This window comes from Patagioenas fasciata, chromosome 21, assembly GCF_037038585.1.
Source record: "Patagioenas fasciata isolate bPatFas1 chromosome 21, bPatFas1.hap1, whole genome shotgun sequence".
Lineage (NCBI taxonomy): Eukaryota > Metazoa > Chordata > Aves > Columbiformes > Columbidae > Patagioenas > Patagioenas fasciata.
The window spans coordinates 4,526,876-4,547,656 of record NC_092540.1 but is presented as its reverse complement, the minus strand read 5'-3'; the positions used below and the strand labels follow the sequence as shown (position 1 = coordinate 4,547,656).

The window sequence follows — 20,781 nt, the reverse complement described above, 5'->3', positions numbered from 1 at the left end:
CACCGCATCCCCATGGCTGAGTTCCCCCGTCTGTTAACACTTGACCTTGCTTTGTTCTCCGAGGTTTGCTCGCTGGGCTCTCTAGAGCTCTAGGATGCTGGCAGAGCCAGGCATGGAAGCACTAAAATACTCATCTCAATGCCGTGAAGGCCTCTTTCACCGAACAAGCCCTCTTTGTGGTCCCGTGAATGGACCCTTCAGGCCGCGCTGGAAGGCGAGTGACAAAGCGTGAAGTGATGGTGTCACATATTCGGACGGTACAGGTGACTGAAATGCAGCCGACGTCCCCAGCTGCTTTTTCCTGTCTTCCCAACCAGTGCTTTACATCTTTAGCTGCTGCCTTTCGTGTGCATTTATCGCCATGGTCGCTGTCTGGTTTATCACAGTTGGGCGCTGGGTACGGCCCTGGTGTGCCAAGAGCACGGGTGCAGGAGGAGACGAATTCTGCCGTCTGTTGCTGGCACTGTAAAGAGACAAGATAGATGAAGGCAGCTTCATTTTCCATACGGGAGAGTGGAGAGACAAAATGGCTTTTCAAGGTGCTACGAGGAGCTGCGGTAGCACAGGGAATTGGGTTTTGATCTCCTGAATCCATGAGGATGCCTCTGCTCCCTCTGTCCTTTCTGCTGTGCCCTGAGACAGAAACCCATGGATGTAGTTCCCATAGGTCATGTATGCACTAAAATATCCACGTTGCAGTTTCCACCGGGGCCATCCCCTTGGTCTGGCCTTCTGGAGAGAAATGAATGTTTGGTCAACGCTTGTAAACCCTGAGACATTCCTCTGGCTTCCTTACAGACCTGAGGTTTGGGCCAGGAGGTCTGAGAATCTCCAGAAAACCGGGACACATGTTTGGAGTCATGTCCAAATAATAGTAAGAGTTTCCAGGAAGGTTTATAAGCAATAAGAGCCTCCCAAATTCTCCTTCCGTGCTCAGGGAAACTGAGGCAAAGTTAAAGCAGCTTCTCCAGGCAACAGGACAGGAGCTCTTGACTCCGAGGCCAGCTACAGAATTCAGAGAAGATCCCAACCCAGCCTGGAGTGAGTTTTGCTCTGGGTAATTAGTGCACTGAAACCCTGAAAGGTCAGCTCTGGTTGATGGCAAGGTCTCAGTTTGCATCTTTACAGGTAGAAAAGCAATGCAAGGTCTCTGTTTAAAAAGGCTCTTCGGCTGCTTTCAGCAAACTGTGTCAGCGCAGAGGTTTGACCTGCTGGGTTTGCTTTTCTCTAAATTAACTTGCTTCTGCTGTTTGTGAAAGGAAATCTGATAGCGGAAAGCAACCTGTTGATGAATGTAGATGCAAAAGCCCAGATTACAATCTGGTGAACCATTACCTTTGGAGCATCTTTTGCCCTCTCTTTACATTTCTAATCAAGGTTTCTTTTCAGGTGGCATTTTGCCTGCAGCCAATGTTCCTCAGCTGCTGCTTGTTTGCTCAGTCGTTCGCAATCTCCACTCCTGCCTTTGTCTAGCCAGCCTGGCTGGAAAAGAAGCTGTTGTGAAATGATTTTCGAGCCACCGAGCAGAGCCAGCAGGCCTTGGGGGCGGCTGGGGTTCATCTGTGCTGACACCGCTGCAATCTCTCATCTCTCTCGTTCTTTTTTCGCCTCCCTCCTTTTGCGCAGCTTATTCTTGCTCCATCTCCTCCGATCACAGCTTGAGATCTGTATTCTCTTGCCTTCTGGCTTTCCTCGCTGTTTTAGGGATGAGCTCCAAGCCACCACAATTAAGGCTGGATTTTTGCAGGCGGGCTGCGTTCCCCCTGGGTAATGTCCACATATCTTCAGCCCAGCCTGCTGAGCTGATCTCTGCCGAAAACCTGACCGCTTCTCTTCACACCTGAGCAGCAGCTGGGCCCTTGTTAAAACTCTCACTCGTGTGCTGAATGCATAATGCACCCCAGTTTTGAGTGTAGCCGGGTCCTGCGGGAATACGGTTGGTGAAGCAGAAGGATGCTCCAGGTTTGGGGGCGCTTGCTCCACAGACCCGGATTCAGACACCAGCACCGGCTCTTCTGGTTTCTGTGGCTTTTCTATGCTCTTAATTCAGGAACCGTCGCTGCCGCACCAGGGGACTGGGAGGAGAAATGACGCTAAAAGTGGAACTGAGGGGTGTTTGACCCGCTGTTTGTAGAGATGCTTTTTGGGCACACCAGGTCTCCCAGGCAGCTCAGGTGAAGATGAAACATTGACACTGTCCCCCCCATTCTACTTCCCTTTCCCTTTGTAGATTTAAATCGGGGGTTGAATGATCTATTAGAGAGCAGTGTAGGGGAAAGGGACCTGGGGGTCCTGGGGACAGCAGGGTGACCATGAGCCAGCACTGGGCCCTTGTGGCCAGGAAGCCAATGGTACCTGGGGTGGGTTAGAAGGGGGTGGTCAGTAGGTCAGAGAGGTTCTCCTGCCCCTCTGCTCTGCCCTGGGGAGACCACACCTGGAATATTGTGTCCAGTTGTGGCCCCTCAGTTCCAGAAGGACAGGGAACTGCTGGAGAGAGTCCAGCGCAGCCACCAAGATGCTGAAGGGAGTGGAGCATCTCCCGTGTGAGGAAAGGCTGAGGGAGCTGGGGCTCTGGAGCTGGAGAAGAGGAGACTGAGGGGGGACTCATTCATGTTTACAGATATCTAAAGGGGGAGTGTCAGGAGGATGGAGCCAGGCTCTTCTCGGTGATATCCAATAATGGGACAAGGGGCAATGGGTGCAAACTGGAGCACAAGAGGTTCCATTTAAATCTGAGAAGCAACTTCTTCCTGGTGAGGGTGTCAGAGCCTGGCCCAGGCTGCCCAGGGAGGCTGTGGAGTCTCCTTCTCTGCAGACATTCAAACCCGCCTGGACCCCTTCCTGTGGAACCTCAGCTGGGTGTTCCTGCTCCATGGGGGGATTGCACTGGATGAGCTTTCCAGGGCCCTTCAACCCCTGACATTCTGGGGTTCTGTGTTTTGAAGCAGGGATGGTTTCTTATCACTGCCTTTTGCACAGCGAGTCCTCCATCTCTGGGGCCAGCAGGCACTACTGTTACAAAAGCAATAAATTATTTGAGTGGCAAATTTGTGATCCAGAGCTGCGGGTGCCTGGTACCGGTCACCTCTGCCAGCGCTGCGGGGACACACGGTGCCATCAGAGCTGTCACTGCTTGTGATGCACAGAGGAGGAAGCAAACAGCATGGGGTGGTGTTGGGTTTGCTGCCCCTTTATAGTGCGAAGCTAAGGGTGCTGCTAACTTCATTGCTAGTTAATAGTGCGTTCAATCCAATTATTTTGTTGCTTTTAAGTTGTGTTAATGGCACCCAAACAGCTCGCCCATGCACCACCCTGGAGGCCATCATCTTCATTTATCAGGTGGGAAACTGAGGCACGGAGCGTATTGCTGGCGTTAACAGGGACCCGTCGCTGATGGCACTGGATGTCGAACTGGAGTCTGAAATGACACGAGTTTTATTTGTCTTTCGGGCACCCTTTCAGTGTTTGCTCATGATGTGCCATGCTGTGCCATGCTGTAATGCTTTTATTGCTGAAGACTCCTACATGAACCTTCTCCCTTCCCTCTCTTTCTTCCCCAGCCTCTGAAATGCTCGGCTCTTTCCTTTAAACAACCCAAATTCCCCCAGCCAGGGGCTTTGGAGTGGGGCGGGAGGGTTGATTTGACCAGTTCCACGGGGTGCTACTGTTGTTTTGGTGGCTTTTGAGTTACTAAATGAAAAAGGAGAGGCTGTTGAAGCATAAACACTGAAACCTCTGAAGAAATCAAAGTGTGCCTTTTTTGGGAAGCAGAAACATTCCAAACGTTCCGTTTGTTTCTGCTATTTCTCTATTTTGATTTAAATAGTTTATTTTTACTCGGTCTATTTAATTATTTGGTAAGTGTTAATATACTGGTCACTCAGGGGTGATGATTCATGATCCCAGTTAGATTTAGCTACAGCCCCCCCCACTGTCACTTCTCCCTCGCACCCGCTTCCCCCCAGCTAAATCTGACAAGGTTTATGAACAGGAGCCTTAACTCTGTGCTTGTGAACATGCACATGCATACAAATTCATGGCTGTTGGGTGGGTTTTTTCTGTATTTCAGTGTGGAACATCACCTGGAGCCCAGGTTTACGCCTTCTAGCATGCTTGAATTATTTGGTGGAAAGCCTCTTAGACTGGTGGCTTGTGCACCGAGCTGTGCTGGGGCAGATGCTGCCGATGTGTAGATACCCAGAGATGCAGCCAGGGACCTACTGGGATCTTCAGTAGCACAATTTTGGTTTGGTGGTGTTTTTCTTAAAAATCTGATTTGAATAGTGTAATAGCAGCTGAAGTGATCTCTTTTCAGCCAGAAAATGCATCCTCCTGTTGCATCTGCCCATGTTGGTAGGGTGAATTCTTCACCACATGCTCAGGTGGTGTAAATCAACCTCAATCTCCTAAAGTCAGTAGACCCACAGCAGCACAAGAACCAGCGATTTTGTCACCAGCCAAGGCCGTGAGTGTCACAAATCCTCTCCAGTTTTGTAGCAGGATCTCTCCTGTAACGTGTGCTTGTGTCATCTCTGCTGTCACCCAGATAGCACAGAGAACTGGAGGCTCATCTCTGCACCACCAGCATTGCCTGGTGGAGAGTGTGCTTCAGAAACTGAGGATGCGGTGAAATGCTTGGCGGTCCTTGGATGGCCAGTGGTCGCAGAGAGGTGAGGAACGGCTCCTGTGCTCTTGTAGGCAAGAATAACCTTTCTGGCATCTGTTCCCCATGCCTCACATTGGAGCAGTGATGGAGCTGCGAGGGAGAAGCAGTGAGGAAAATCTGCATTCAGCCCAAAGTGTGTATTGCTCCTTCTGCTACAGATATTCCTGCGGGTTGGTCAGCGTGTAATTAGTAACTAATTCCTGTGCAATAATCACTGTGCCATGGGATACAGGAAGTATAGGCAGGTGGGAACAGTATCTCACAAATCCCAGCCTTTTCTTATCTGTCCTTTGTATTTTGCCCGTGGTATCTGACATGCAGCCCTGCCCATCAGAAGGGACATCAAGGGTCAGCCTGTGGCTGGAAGCCTCCGAGCGCTGTTTGCTTTTTGTGTTTGCAATGAGGAGACTGAAGGGCAGTGTTAGTCCAGAGCAGGGCACAGGGTGCCTGCCAGGGTGGCCCTTCCTGCAGCTCTGCCAATGTTCCCCGTCCTGCCCGATGACGACCACATCTCAGGGTAAGGCTCCGCAGCCCTTGCTGTCTGCCCCAACAATGAATTCATTGATATCGTGTGTTTCCTGAGCATGGCACTGGCCAGAGGAGGTGAATTAGCAATCCCAGAGAGTGAAAGCGTCTGTTAATGGTCTCGTTATCCCCGGAGCAGGTTGGGCACAGATGGGGAGATGCTCTGGGGCCATGGGGACCTTCTGGTCTGTGGGCTTTGGGGATGGCACAGAACCTGTGTCACTCCTCCCAGCAGCCTCAGGCGGAGCAGGGGAAGAACCCACGCAGGCCCTTAGCCCATCAACTGGCGTATTTTCATTTCTGAGGATGGGCTGAAGTCCGAAATGCCACCCAGTGCAGAGGAAATCTGCAGGGCCGAGTCTCGCTGTGGGCTTGTGTGGTCGAGGCAAGACACCGCGGAGGGATGGCTCAGGCCGCCCCGCTCCGAGGAGCCAAGGGGTTTGTTTTTCTGCTGCTCTGGTTTCTGATTCAAGGCAGAAAACCTCTCCTGAAGGTGGGGGAGGATGCGCTGTCGGGGCTGTCACAAATCATCACCAGCACCACGAGCTGCTGCGGTGCCTGGAGCCAGAGGGACGTGGAGACCTGGATCTGTGAGTTTGAGCCCCGCGGTCCTTGTGCTGACCAGGCGCCTTGGAGCTGTTTCAGCTCTTTGGGAAGGTCCCAGAAAGGATGCGGATGGTCTGGAGGCACCTGGGCAGCTTTCCTAGCACCTGGGTTTTAGGCAGGAATTTGCAGACGCTATTTGCAATGTAAATTGGGGTGTGTGTGTGGGACAGAGAAGCAACATGAACTGCCTGGGAGTCTGAGGACGAGGCAGAACTAGTGGTTTTAATGGTCTTTTTGGTCATACCCAGGGGTTGTTTTGTGTCTCGTCCAAAAGGCAATTAAAAATGTGAAGAGTGCCTCTGTGTCCCCAAACTGCTCTGTCCATTAAACGAACCACCGCGACACCCCGTGCCACCTTCACGTCCCACCCTTCCGCCCGCATCCTGCTTCAGCAACGGCTCCCAAAGCCCCTGCAAAGAGCAATAGGAGTGAGGAGCTTTGGAGCTTTGCTGGGGCTCTTGTCGCTGCTCTGTCCCCAAGATCCACGGCTGGGATGTGCCGAGGTGTTGAATTCCTCGCAGCCCCCGGCTGCGGTGATGGAAACAGGAATTTCCCCTGTGCAGGAGGTGCAGAGACAAGGTCTGATTGAGTCATTTTACTTCCACAAAAACATGACACAGTATCTGAGGGAGAAGGCGTGTTTTTCTAAATTACCATTAGCAGCATGTGTTCTATTTAAGTACTTAATCCCTTTCAATCCCTTCTTATTAACGATTAATTGTGCAACTAATCGTGCTATGATAGCAGCATTGCCAGTGCAGTTAGTTGCAGTGGGTACGAGCAGCCCCACCAGTATTAAACCAGTTTGGCTCGATAGTGAGAATGGGGCACTTCAGCTCTGCTGTGTGAACAGAGGCCAAATCTCTGGTCTCTTTGGGTCTCAGGATTATAATCCTTTCTTATCTCAAGCGTTTCCTATGAAGCGAGCTGCTTATCAGCTCGCAAGGCAGGAGGGGAGGAGAACTGAACACAACCCAGTGAGCTTTGAACAGCCCCGCTCGATCTCGCCCCTTTTCATCTCGCTTTTGAGCTTGGAGTCTCCTTGACTCCCGTTACGGAAAACCACATGGAAATATGTCTGTGTTTTGATTTGGGGGGTGGAGGGAGCTGTATTTGAAATTATTTCCAGACGTGCTTCTGATGTCTCCCGAAAGGGCCGGGCACCGCAGACCCTATCGCTCCCTCCCAGCGTCCAGGGGCTGGTGGGTCCAACCATGTGTTTTCCTGTAAGAGATCTCTCTCGCTCGCCCTTTCGCTCTGTTTATCTCCTGCTGGGCTCTGTTATCTCCCCCAGTTCCCAAGGCTCATGCAGAAAAACCCATCGTGCTCGTCAAGGACACCGGAGCTGCAGTGTGGGGGGCCCGACCCGTCTGCAGGGCTTTTAAAGTGCAGGGGGCAGGTGGGTAGAAAGAGGGAAGGATGGGAATAAAAAATAAGCTTAAAAAAAGATATATAACTTCTTTATTTAAAAAAAACCCACTAAATATACTCACTTTGTCTGCCATTCCCATGACTGGCACGGTGATTTTCAGGACACCAAGCAGCAAGCTGGGGCTCAGCTTGGCAAAACAGATGTTATTTACAGTTTAACGAGGAACAAGGTTTATCTAAACAGTGTGCGCTCACCGAGTTCCCAGATAGGCGTGAAATGTTGCCTTCCATAGGGAAGTGAGCAGAGGTTTGCAGGCACCGGGGCGTGCTTAATCTCTTTATACATATTTCATCTGGGATATCTCTATTTGGTATCCAGACATGTCCACGTTTGGTTTAACGTGAAAATGTCATCGTCGCCGTGCGCTTAGCTGCAGCAGGATAAGGGTTTGGGGCAGGTAGGTGGTGCAGAGGTGGGGTTGATGATGCTCTGCATGCATGGGCTGCTGTCTCGGGGACAGGGGTTTCCTAGAAGGCACTTGGACTCCATGATCTTGAGGGTCTCTTCACACTAAAATGATTCTATGATCTCACTGGGTTGGTTTAATGTCGATTGTGCTTGTCAAACCCTAAGTGGAGCGGGGCTGTTTGGGGATCCGCTTCATTTGCTTTCACTAGTCATTCCCTTAGATGTGTGCCGCTGTGAAAATCTCTTTTGGTGTTTGCTCCTGCATTATTCCTTCCCTGCATGCGGCCCAGACCATGTCTGGTTTTCACCGCGTTGCCCACCCCCTGGCTCTTTGCAAAGCGGAAACGCTTCGTGTGCAGAAACAAGGAGCGTTGTGTTATTGGTGCCGGTATCAGCGCCGAGATCTGAGAAGCCAGAGAAGGGACACTTGGCTGCATTCAGATTATGGAGGAAAAAATTTGAGTAGTGAAAAGGAGAGAGGGGAGAGAGCACAGGGACAGAAGAACAGGTGAAATCTTCCTGTACAGGAGTTTGCAGCAGCATTGTGCGTTCCCCCCGAGGCAGACAAAGCACTTTTGGGGTGATGCAGTGGCCAGGGGTGAAGGAGAACCATCTCTGGAGGCTGCTTGTGCTAACGCAAGGGTGTCTCTAAGCCTGGCACATGCAGCAACACGGAGCCCTTGCCAAGTTTCCTTCCTCAAAACACGTCCCTTATCACCCAGGGATCCCTGGCAGCCACCTCTTGGCTTAGCAAGCTTTTTAAAGTCGTCTACATTCCTCCAGCCTCACAGGATCCCAGAATGTGAGGGGTCGGAAGGGACCTGGAAAGCTCATCCAGTGCAATCCCCCATGGAGCAGGAACACCCAGCTGAGGTTCCACAGGAAGGTGTCCAGGCGGGTTTGAATGTCTGCAGAGAAGGAGACTCCACAACCCCCCTGGGCAGCCTGGGCCAGGCTCTACCACCCTCACCAGGAAGAAATTGCTTCTCATATTTAAGTGGAACCTCCTGTGTTCCAGTTTGAACCCATTACCCCTCGACAGCGGCTTTGTTGAGCAGAAGTCCCCGATCAGAAACCTGAGCAATCCTGCCTTGCGTGGTGGGTAGGAGCTGTGGGCTCTGGGTTTAGGAAGCCAAACCCAACCAGAAAGATCACAGGGATGCCCACCCACACATCTCCCCCCTGGCCGGGGCTCCAAGCCTCACCACAATCGTGATAAGGAAGGGTCTGGATAAAAGATATTGCAGCGTTGCTCTTCTTGTTACGGAGGGAGACGGGGATGCCAAAAGTAATTACGGTTTGTGCTGTGCTTTGAAATCCGCTGATTCCTCGAGCGTTGGCTCCTTGTGCTCCCTTCCTGTGTGGCTGCATTTCCCTCGTGTCTGAGGGAGAAATAGGTCCCCGCACGTGCTCAGGGCCCTCCAAGGGTGGGTGCACAACAGGTTGAAGATTAAATACCAGATTAGTGCGATCCTTGGCAGGGAGGTGGACTCGCAGTGTTTGCTCGCTACCTTCCTACCATGTGACTGTTCCAGAGCTTTAAATAAAACAGATTTGAAACTGCTCTAAAGAGTTTTATGTACCTAATGCTCAAACAGTGGTACCGCTGCTCCAGAGCACAGCCCTGGGGAGAAAACCAGTCTGGAACTGGTGCTGTAAACTGGGCTGCAGTGGGGAGCAGTCGGTCAGGGACATCGTCCCCTTTCATTAGTTTCTTTTCCTGTTGTTACAGAAAGATCTGAGGGCGATGGGGGTTTATGAGCGACGTGGTCTCCAAGGAGCTGCTGGATCTGAACTGGGGGCTTGCTGGGGAAGGCAGGAGCGTTAATCCTGAATGAAGCTGTTTGTCTCCAGCTCCTCCTCCCATCGCCAGGGCTGGGTGGTGTAGAAATCCAGGTATTTACGAATTGTAGAGCAGAACTGGCCGAGGTCTCAGCCCTTCTACAAGCGCGGTTTATCGGGATAGCACAACTCCGTGCGTTTCTAGCCTCCTAGAAAATGTGTGCCAAAGAGCCGAGCTCTTAATTACTTTGAGTAATTAAGTGGTGATGCTTCTTATAAATGTTGTGCTTCTGTTTGCATTAAAACCATTTTCTCTTTTTTTCTGGGAAGTTCGGTCCTGCCAAGATCCTTTGACACCAGGGTCTGTCCAGTGAGACATTTCACGAGGATCTGGCTTTCATTTCTTGCCTTCACCTTTCCGTTTCGCGCTGGTTGCTGCCCCCTCCTTTTCTTTGCACCAGAGGTAGCCGCATTTCACAAATTCCACACGAATATCGGGTGAGCAGGGTGTCGTTTCTGCTTCTTTAAATACCCTCCCCTGGAATGCTTTCAGAAAGGGGAGCTGGGCAGCGGGGCCGTGCGGTCCCTCTGCTCAGCTGTCCCTGCGGAGCGATGCAGATCGTGGGCCATGGGAGGATAATTCCTGTATTTTCCATTAAGGAGAGAAGGGGACCGCTTCTCCTGGCTCCTCCTGACTGCAGGGAAAGCAAATCCCGGCTTTTCCGTGAGCTCTTGTCTTTGTGTGGCAATTGCAGACGAGCTCGTAGCTCTGGGAGCTCTGCGTGGGCTGGAGAAAGAACGAAAGCGCTAATTAAAAAAAAAAAGAGGAAAAGGAGGAAAGAAAATAGCAGTTAAGAAGCCAGCAGAGCCCACATACCCCATGCTGTGTGAGCGTGTGGATGACAGCGTTGCAGAGCTTTATCCAGCGACGGAGCTGCAGGTGACACCCAGCTGGGGAGCGGCTCGGTGGGACTCGGTCCCTCCTGCACCAGGGATCTTCTCCCGCAATATGGATCCTCCTTCCCATCCAGCAACAAAGGCAAGGCAGGTGCTGACAGCCTCAGCCGCAGGTTAAACACTCCTGGGAGAGAAAATAAGAGGCTTTGTGTTGCTGAGAATGACTTTTGTTGGCAGCTGGGAGCTGGCACCTTCTTGGCTGTTTCTTCCAGACACCTGTGAACGGCAGGGCTTGGGTTGTGTTTCTGAAGTGTATCCCTTCTGCAAGACCCATGAACACTTTCCTGGTTGTGCTGGTGTATTGACCTGGACAGGCTGGAGAGTTGGGCGGGAAAAGATTTAATAAAATTTAACAAGGGCAAGTGTAGAGTCTTGAATCTGGGCAGGAACAACCCCAGGTTCCAGTATAAGTTGGGGAATGAGCTATTAGAGAGCAGTGTAGGGGAAAGGGACCTGGGGGTCCTGGGGACAGCAGGGTGACCATGAGCCAGCACTGGGCTCTTGTGGCCAGGAAGGCCAATGGTACCTGGGGTGGGTTAGAAGGGGGTGGTCAGTAGGTCAGAGAGGTTCTCCTGCCCCTCTGCTCTGCCCTGGGGAGACCACACCTGGAATATTGTGTGAGCAGGAACACCCAGCTGAGGTTCCACAGGAAGGTGTCCAGGCGGGTTTGAATGTCTGCAGAGAAGGAGACTCCACAGCCTCCCTGGGCAGCCTGGGCCAGGCTCTGCCACCCTCACCAGGAACAAGTTTCTTCTCAAATTTAAATGGAACCACTTGTGTTCCAGTTTGAACCCATTGCCCCTTGTCCTATTATTGGATATCACTGAGATGAGCCTGGCTCCATCCTCCTGACACTCACCCTTTACACAGGAGCAGTGACTCCAGCACTGCCCTGGGCAGCCTGTTCCAATGCCCCACAGCCCTTTGGGGAAGAAATTGTTCCCCAGATCCAACCTCAACCTCCCCTGGTGCAACTTGAGGCCGTTTCCTCCGCTCCTGGCGCTTGTTCCTGGGGAGCAGAGCCCGACCCCCCTGGCTCCAAGCTCCTTTCAGGCAGTTCAGAGATCAGAAGGTCTCCCCTCAGCTCCTGTTCTCCAGCTGAACCCCCCAGATCCCTCAGCCGCTCCCATCACACTTGTGCTGGTCCAGCATTGCTGTACGAGCAAGACAGCGCTGCCATGACAGCGAGCGCTGCCAGGGGGACACGCACTCTGAACTCCCCAGTGGCCGTGAATTAAATGTCAATAACTTCAAGCTGCTGTAGTAAAATCGAGTCTCAAAGGGAACGTCTCTATCTCAGTTGTGTTGGGCTCCAGGGGGGAAAGTCGAGCACTTTTGCTTAGATGAATTCCCCACTGCCGTCCCTTCTGGTGCAAACCAGCAGCGATGGGTGGGTCGGAGCGGGGAATCTGCTCGTGCCCTGCAGACAGTGCAGGTACCACGGGAACGCTGTCACCACCACCTTCAGGACAGCTCAGCCCGGACAATGCGAGCACTGAGCTCCCAGCTGTGACTGGGATGTGTGTGCTGGACAAACTGGCCATTAGCAGCCTATTGTTGACCCAGCCGAACACTGGACACTTTGCTCAGGTTAGCATCGGCTGAGGAATAAGTGCCTAGTGTTTGGAGGCTGCTGGAATAATGACTGTCATTTTAATGCTTTCCTGATCTCACCAAGAGCCAAGTGAGAGCTGCTGACTGCCCTGCGCAGGGCTGCGGACACAGAGAAAAGCAGAATATACACTGGCAGAACAAACCGCCTTTGTGTCCTCTTGTTACTGGGCTCATTGTCAGGACCGGGACAAACGAAGAGTGGAAATGTGCATCTAGCAAAACCTTCCCACCCTCACCCATGCATTGAGTACAGGTTAGGAAGGCTCCAGAGCTGGGCTTGCGGAGACTTTTCACCCTTCCCAGGCTGTCTTCATCTCTGCTTGGCTCTCAGAGATCTTTACGTTCTCCATGTGGCTTGAGCTTTGCCTGCGCCGTTGTCTCTAAACAACTTAACAAAGCGTAATTGTGCTGCTGCAAATGAGGGATGTGCACCCCACAAACCCCCTTCTGCCTTCGAGGGTCTCTGAAAGGAGGAAAACGCAAACAAATTGGGAAAAAACAAAAGGGAAAGGGAAAAAGGGAAAAAGGATGTGTCGTCATTCTGGGTTTATAGCAGGGGAAACCGAGGCAGAGCTGGAGCGGAAGCCAATCTTGCACTTTTGCTACAGGATCATTTTTCCTCCCAAGCTGCAGACATGGGAAGGGAGGACGGCGATCTCCTGGTTGTCCTCGTTGTGTCCCTGGTGCGCTGCGGTTGTTGTCATCACGGAAGCCAGTGATACAGAAGAAAAAACAACAAATTGCAATGTGAGGTTGGACCGACTGACTCCCTGGGGACCCCAGGTTCACTTTCTAATCGTGCCCTGGGATGATGGTCTTGCTGTTTGCTACGGGGCTCCCGTACATTAGTAGGAATTGATTGTACTCCCTTCCCTGCAGGATCTTGACGTCCTGGCAGGGGCTTTGCTCCCTGGGTAGGAGGGAAATGTCAGCCCCATGAATAGCAGAGCTGAGCGGCGGGAGGGAGGAGAGATGCCCTCGCTCTGTGCCATCATCGCTCACCTTTTGGGGACAGTAATTGCTGCGAACTGCTCTTTCTGCATCCCAGGGGCTGAGCAGAACATGGTCCTGGCTCTGCGGGGCCATCCCAGCCCTTGCTGCAGCTCCGAATGGCCTCTGTCCGTCCCATCTCATCTATCCCAGCGCTCGGACTGCGCGTTGCAGCATCTGTCACGGGGAGGGAGCGGCCGAGAGCTCCTTACCGCAGGGAGGATTTCATACCGACAGCTGAGCAGCTGGGGAGATGTTCATACCGGGGCCAAAATCCTTCCCTGCCCCTCCAGCTTTGCCCCGGTAGGATTCCCAGCTGCTGCAGAACATTCGGCATCACCCCTGGTCTATGCCAGAGTCATCCCCAGCACGCTGTGACTTCCCTAAATCTCTCCCTGTCCCCCTCCGCACACCCCCTGAGGACCCTGCCCAAGAAATTTGGAGTGAAGGAGGAATTTGGGTTGCGCTGAGCTGTTTGCACAGGAATGTGCGCCACGGAGGGGCCGAAACCTCTCCCATCGCCTGCCCATGCCGCCTTCCCCTGCCCCTGCTCTGTGCTGGGGCTTGGAGCGCATCAACTGGGCAAACTGGGAACCTGCCGCTGGGCACATGGGCTGTGCTGGGCAGCTTTTGTTGGGGCTGGTTTTTTCGTCTCGGTGCCTTGAGATGTGAGGAGGGGCACGTATTCAGCGCATGCCTCCGTTCCTGGTTTGTTTAGCCCTGTAGCCACATGCAGCGTTGCATGATAACGGTGTTTGCAGAGCAAATAAGGCTCTGCGAGCAGAATTCACTGTTTCTTGCAGGAGAGAATCAATGCTACCTAATAGCTAGAAACGTGAGCCGTAGCTGCTGAATAGGACTGTTCATTTTGCCTTGTAAACACAACTCTTAATCTCTTTGGGGATTAAAAAAAATATGCACTATTTCCTCCAAGCCTTCCATGCTTAGAGCTGGGAAACGGGGGCAGGAGTCTGTTCAGATGGTAAGAAGAAAAAGAAGTAGATACTTTGTGAAAAGGCAATAAAGTGGTTGTTGCTTGAAAGCTCCACTTCTAAGCCCCTGCAATATGCTGAAGGAGAAAAGAGGTGGTTTCATATAGTGATGATGGCTTATCTGTGCCTAAAATACCTGTCTCCCGAATTCCACAGCAGCCAGCCAGCGGGTTTTGCTGTACAAACCGAGCGAGGTTCGTGTGGGTCGTCGCAGCCCGAACGCCTGTGGGAACAGCGTGCTGGAAAACAGCGAGCGCCGTGATTGCCGGTGCGGCCAACACGGCTTAGAACGCGGTGTTTAAAGAATCGTTAACATCTCGTCTGGAGCATGTGATGAGCTTTCCTGACCGGCTTCAGCGTTGGGCTCTTTGAAGTGTTTTAGCCAAGTATTTACTATCTCACTCTATTACAGTAAACGCAGATCATTTGCTCTGCTGGCTTTAATCCCCGCGCCTTGGCTGGATTCCAACCTGAATGATTTCATTTTTGCCTGGTGATGCTTAAATTCCTTATTGCCATCTCAGACGGCTCCTTCCCGACCGGTCCCACCAACCTACGTCGTTTTGTTCTGCCTCTTGTTTGTCACCCGGCTTCTTCCACCCCGGAGATAACTGCAGTTCAGGGGTTGCTGTAATTCCCTTGGAGCTGTAAAACAAGTGATGTCATTGCTTTGCTTAGCAAGTGGCACTTTCTCTCGGCAAGGCAATAAATTCCTCCGCTTCCCTTAGTGCACTCCTGCGAAATCGGGGTGGGAAACGAGAGGCGGTTGCTAGCAATTCTGCCTTTGAAATGAACGCCGTGGGAGAGGGCTGCTCCCTTTAGCTGGAAAAAGAGGATGTTTTCTCCCAAAAGAAATGCAAGGGGAGGATGAACGAAGCCTCTCACGCTGCCCAGGGGATGGGGACCCAAGGGGGACCCCATGTTACCTGCCCCACGCCATGCAGGGTGCAGGATGCTGAGCTTGCAGGAGGGGATTAAATCTCAACTTTAGGGCACGTGGATCCAAATGACCACTCGGGGGGCAGGATGAATTCCTCTCTGGGGCTGAGGACAAGAACAGCACCGTAAATTCCAGCTGACAAACGCTTTAACGTGCACCCCGTCACCAGATGCCAAGTAGGTCCGGGTCTAGCTGGAGAAAACAGCCACGATTGCAGGGAGCCATAAAGATAATGAGCACGAGGCAGGATTGTGTGTGGTAGGAGAGGTATCTGGCGGTGTCGGTGCTATTTTTACCCCCATCTCACTTCCTCTGTGGGGAGGTTTATATTTAGCAGGCGGTGGAAAGATTCGAACTGCGATTTGTGGAGCGCAAATTTTGGTTGGTGCGAAAGTGTTTGCCTTCTAAACCACTTGCAGCGTTTCGAGGAGAGCAAGAGGACAGGGAGGGAGGTGGAAAGGCCCTTTTCTCCTCATTCTCTTCCTCCTTCACCCGGAGATGGAGTATATTTTATATTCCCTGCATCTTTTATATTCCCTGGATGTTTCCTGGTCCCGAAGTCCAGGGCTGTTCTGGAGGTGATGGTTGGTTGGGGGGATTGTCAGAGCAGGAATTGCTCAGCAGCTCATGGACCTCCTGGTCCTTTGGTGTGGTTTGCTCTCCTGACCGTCCCCTGCCACTCCTTGCCAGGGTGGGACTTTGTCCCCAGCACAGCAGGGTGACACTGTCCTTTGGGCATGGCGGGTGCGCCGCCAGTCCTTCCCAGTCCTTCCCAGTCCTTCCCAGTCCCTCCCAGTCCCAGGCAGGGTGCCCTTTCCAAAAGGGCGGGGAAGTGGATGATGCTCAGAGTTGGCTTCTGCCCTCCTTAGTCCTGCCAGTGCGTTATCCAGGATTTGGATCCGCTTCTTTTTGCACTGTTAGGGATGCACAGCGTTGCTAAATCTTTCTTGAAGTGCAGAGCCTTTCTCTCCAAGCTGGGATTTCAGCATCTTGGGGGACTGGCAAGGGGCGATCGCAGCTCTTTCTTACCAGTCCCTGGTACCTTCAGGTGCATTTGAGGTCAGGGAATTGCAGCACTTGCTGCTGCGAGTGTGTCCTTGCACTTGCTGGTGTATGGACACATGCAAGGATCGCTCAGGATGCTGCCAGAGCACGGTTCATTAGTGTGACCTTCACCAGAGATGGCTGGAAACTTGCTTATGCTCTCATTTGGAAGAGTTATCACTGGGGCTTATCTGAACATTAATGTGGGATGGTTGTCTTTTGTTTGAGCCTGTGAGGTACCTACTGGGAGCATCACAGAATTCCCCTGAGCTCCTGTTTTCTGTTTGGGAATAGTACAGCGCCTTGCACAGGAGCTTCTGGAGCTTTTGCTGGTGCTATTTGAGCAGCATCAGCATGCACAGCTGGAGCAAAACCCTCCAGGTGTGTTTAGCTCCTTGGGTGCCTGCAACACCAGCGGCATTTCCACGCACCAGCAGTGCCGGGGTTAAAACTTGCTTAGCTTGCAAGGCAGGGAGCCAGCTCAGAGCTTTGGGCTGGGAAAATGGTCTCCAAAGCAAGTGTCGAGCTTTGCCTTCCATTCGGAAGGAACAACACTGCTCGGGGACTTTATTCTTGGCCAGGAGGAAAGCACCAGCGTGAAGACTTGGGGAATGCAGCACTCGCTAGTGCCAACATCCTTGTCGTCAAAGCATCATTCTGTAGTGCTGAGAAAACACGGAAATGTCTGCAGGCTGAAGTGGATGTGTCGAGCATCCTCCTGCCTCACTTTGCAACTCAAAGCAGCCTTCTTTCCCACCCCCAGCCTTGGTTTCAGGTACACGAGCATTACTGGCGAACCTTCAGCTTTACCTTCTTGCAACGTTAAAGGTGGGAGAGGAATGGCGATGGATGTGGGGGGTGAGTCCCCGGGATTGCAGTGAACGCTGGGGATTTTCGGGGGATTGCACCCCCAGCAGGGGCTGTACCTGGCAGCAGAGCTTGGCAGACACACAAACGGAGTGTTTAGATTGCTGAGGGATAATCTTTTAAGCTTTCAGATGCAGGCATGTCAACCCAAGTGTTCCTGTTGTCCTGGCGACAGGACGCATGAGCTCCTGATGCTGGGGCTGATGGCATCAGGCTGGAATGTGATCACCCCCGGGCTGTACTGATAAACCCCAGGGGGTGGGAAGAATGGGGAGAACCAGGGAAAGGGGTGCAGGGGGGACACCCAGGAGCAGGGGGGTCAACCTGCTCCAGGGGCGCGTGAGGAGCGGTGGGATGTGCGTGTGTGTAGCTTTTGGTACCTGTTTGGTACCAACAGATGATTTTCCCCTTAAGATACCCCCTTGGGCTAGGAGGAGTCCAGTGCTGTTAATGGAAAATCCCCCACCAGGCAGGTTGAGATTATAAAGGCTGGAGGAGGAGCAGCTCATTAGGTTGAGAACAGAAGGACAGACCCAAACCTGGGATTGGGACTGGAAGGGGCAGAGTGAGGCTGGTTGGGGTTGAGACACCCATGTCTGTGGGTCTGTGAGCAAGGAGACTCAGCACGCTTCCCGTGGGCACCTGGAGGGTTTTCTTCGTTTAAGAGGTTTATTGCTTTAATCAGATCCCTGGCTAAGGTAATTCTAATGCCTGTACAGAGTGAGTCATCCAAGAGCTTGTGAGCAAACTGGGAGCTCCGAGCATCTCCCTGCGTATCTCCAGGACCCCCCAGCTGGTTCTGGCTCCGCTCAGCATTTCGCTGCTTGCTCAGAAAGTCTTTCTTGCGAGGGAAAAGCAGAGGCCAAACTGCCAGGGGAGAGGTACCTCCTTGCACAGGGATGAGCGTGGCATTGAATCTTTTCCGTCACTGTTTGCTCTTTCCTTTTATTTCTACCCTGCATTTCTCTGTTCCAGGCATTCCTGGGGTTTCCAAGGATGCTGCGAGGTGTTAGTACTCGTGATTCAGTGTGCACAGCTCTTCTCTGGGCTCATCTTGGATAATTAGCTCAGCAAAAGCCCCCTTGCACCTCTTGACCACACTCAGCTCTGAAATTCATGAGGAACCTGACTGCCCTGGTGACCATGTGTCTCCTTTTTTGCTCTGACACAGCAGCAGTGCCTTGGACAAGGGGATGTCCCTGGGGATCCCTGCAGATCCACAGCAGGGACCATTTGGGTTGGGGTGCTGCCAGCCCCAAAAAGCAGGGTCTGTGTTCCTGGGGGGCTGTGCCATGCACCGTCCAGCCCTCTTAACCCCCCTGTCCCCTTCCCCGCAGGGCTCTGCCGTCCCTCGCCGCACAAGCGACAATGAACAAGATGAAAAACTTCAAGCGGAGGTTTTCGCTCTCGGTTCCGCGGACGGAGACCATCGAGGAGTCGCTGACGGAGTTCACGGAGCAGTTCAACCAGCTCAACAACCGGAGGAATGAAGGTAAGGAGCCCTCTACCTGGGTCCCTGCCACGGTGCTGGGGCTGCTCAGGAGCATCTGGGGGCAGCAAACATCTCCATGCAGCCCCCCAACCTTTCGCTGCGGGAATGTCTTCATCTGTGTTGCTCTCCCCATCTCTCCAGCAGGGTTAATGACACCATGTCATTAAATCTGATCTGAAGAGAGATTTAGATTTGCACAGGGAAAGCCTTAGAGGAGGGAAAGGTATTTGCACCAGACGGAGAGGAATGACACATCTGTGGTTAAGGTAATGTGAGTCTCCTGCCTGCCCAAAGGTGACAGTGGTGTTTGAGCTTGTTTGAGCTCTAGATTGACGCTTTCCTCAAGCCCAAGGGGCTGCTCGCTCTGTCCAGAGGAGCATTTGGGCTTTGCTGACCCATCCTTTGCTCCCGGACCCACAGCCTTCTCCTGGGGCGCAGTTTTTGAGGTCCAGGGCGATTCAGGGTTAACAGTTCTGTGGGCTGAACAGGGCACATCCCTTGTGCAAGCAGAGCAGCTCAGTGCAGGCTGGGGCAGGCTCTGCTGTCTCCAGCTATGGGCGTACCAAGGGAGAGGCGACGCTCGGGGCGTAAACCCGCGCGGATCCCGCCGAGGACACGTGCACGGACAAGCAGGCCGAGCGGGCGTTTGGAAACCTGATAAAGTCAGACTTGCCTCATCCAGAGGTGAATTCGCTGCTGTGGGTTGCAAGGCTGAGCCGCTCCTGGCGATCACATCGTGCGTCCTGCCAAAACAACCGGCTTTGCCACAGGCCGGCCCATTCACGTGTTGGTGCCCTCGGCTCCCATCAGGTCACGTTCAGGCTCTTTTTTCCCCTCGCCCTGCAGCCACAATTGCTGGGAACTTTTGGTGCAAGCGGGGGCTGAGGCCGTGATGCAATTGCCTGGCACTCGTGTCTGCCCCAGCAGCAGGGACTCTCTCTGTGCCAGCGAACCTGCTTGAAAGAAGAGGTGCGGTAACCTAATTTAGAGCTGGCTTTCCTCACTCCTGCACCTCCTGATGCTCTTCTTTATCCCCCCAGACACCCAGGCTGCCCTGGCCAGCATCCTTCCCAGCTCCCCTCCACACACACCTCCCCTCGCACCCTACCAAGCAGCGAGGGCTATAATTAGACTTGAGCCCTTAATTAGATGGGCAGAAGCCGTGGGGATAAAATGGTGCGAGGCTATGGAAGTCCTGAGCGCTGCCAGCTGCTCCTGCTGTTGTTTTCCTTGGGGGACCCCTGCTCTGGGATGTCTGAGCCCGAGCTCATTATCTCTGCCGTGCACACTGAGGCTTTGTCGGAGAGGCGATTTCGCTGTTCCTCTGCTTTAACGAAGCTTCGGTCACGGTTCTTCCTTTGCCCTTGAATGGCAAAGCCATGCATGCAGAATCTGCCTATCCCCTCCATCCCGGATTTTGATCTGAGAGAGCTGGGAAAGAATAAGAGCAAAAACACACCACCCGGAGCCCGCACCGTCCTGCCCGAGATCTCTTGGTGAAGTTTCCCTTGGGGATTGTAAACAACTCCGAGAAGTCACCTCCACAGTGCCCTTAATCTCCGTTTCCCACAGGCTGTGGTGGTTGTTTATGAAGAGCCCTGACAGCCACATTTGTCTGAGGCATCTCTTGGTTTCCTAAGCCCCTCCTGGCTCTTTGGGAGCTCTTAGGGGCTCAGCAGGGGAAGCTGGAGGAGTTGGTGCCAGGGGGGTCCGAGCCCCAGCACCGCGGGGTGAGGACTCATTCAGGCGCGGTGTGCGAGTGGGACCCTGCAGATGGGGGACGGGATTGTTTCAGTGGTGCTGGAGGGCACGCAAAAATGGCTTGAAGTGCAAATGGCTCTTTTGCAAGGTTTGGTGGCGAGGTTTGGAGCTGGTCTGGAGAGGGCTCTGACTCTGGGGAAGCAGCGGTTCTCTCTGAAGCATTGAACTGCTCCCTTTTCCAGATGGAGAAATCGAGGTGCAAAGAGGCAAAATGTCTTTGCTACCATCACGCAGAAAACTGGTAGCAGAGCTGAGGCTGGAGCCATGGCACTCGCTCTTGTACCGCTTCTCTTTGCCACGAAATGGAAAAGCTTCGCTTCAGGTCGTACCTTCCTTGCTCAGCATCTCTGAATGTGCCCCTGGGCTGTCTACCTGCAGGGGTCTTTCCAAGGATCTTTTCAGGGATCTTTTCTCTCCCGGTAAGCAGATGACCCACGACAGCTCAGGCACCTGATCCCTGGCTCCGCATGTGAGTGTTAATCACAGCAGAGATCAGCACATCATTTTTGTCTTTCATCACCTCGCACGGCTCCTCAGGGAACTGCTTGCAGTTGCTATTTTTCCTCCAGCATCAGAAATCGCAGGTTATCAGCGTTCACAGGTCGGGGCAGCCTGAAAATCCTGTGCTTTGGTGGCTGCGAGTGCCCCTGCCTGTCCTGGGGGAGGAGGGGGATGCGGAACCCAGACAACCTGTTCATGAGATGC

General features: G+C 52.9%; 1 protein-coding gene across 4 annotated transcripts in view; it reads left to right on the top strand.

The window, feature by feature from the left end:
* CDK18 (cyclin dependent kinase 18) overlaps positions 1–20,781 on the top strand; it is a 40,512-nt gene that overhangs the window by 3,787 nt on the left and 15,944 nt on the right. For 2 of the 4 annotated variants that reach the window (XM_071817590.1, XM_071817592.1), the window contains exon 2: positions 18,161–18,315. In XM_071817590.1, coding sequence (XP_071673691.1) covers positions 18,161–18,315 — 155 coding nt within the window. Of the gene's footprint in view, positions 1–5,099; positions 5,184–18,160; positions 18,316–20,781 lie in introns of those variants that run through there. The other 2 variants (XM_071817589.1, XM_071817591.1) reach the window with 2 other exon arrangements.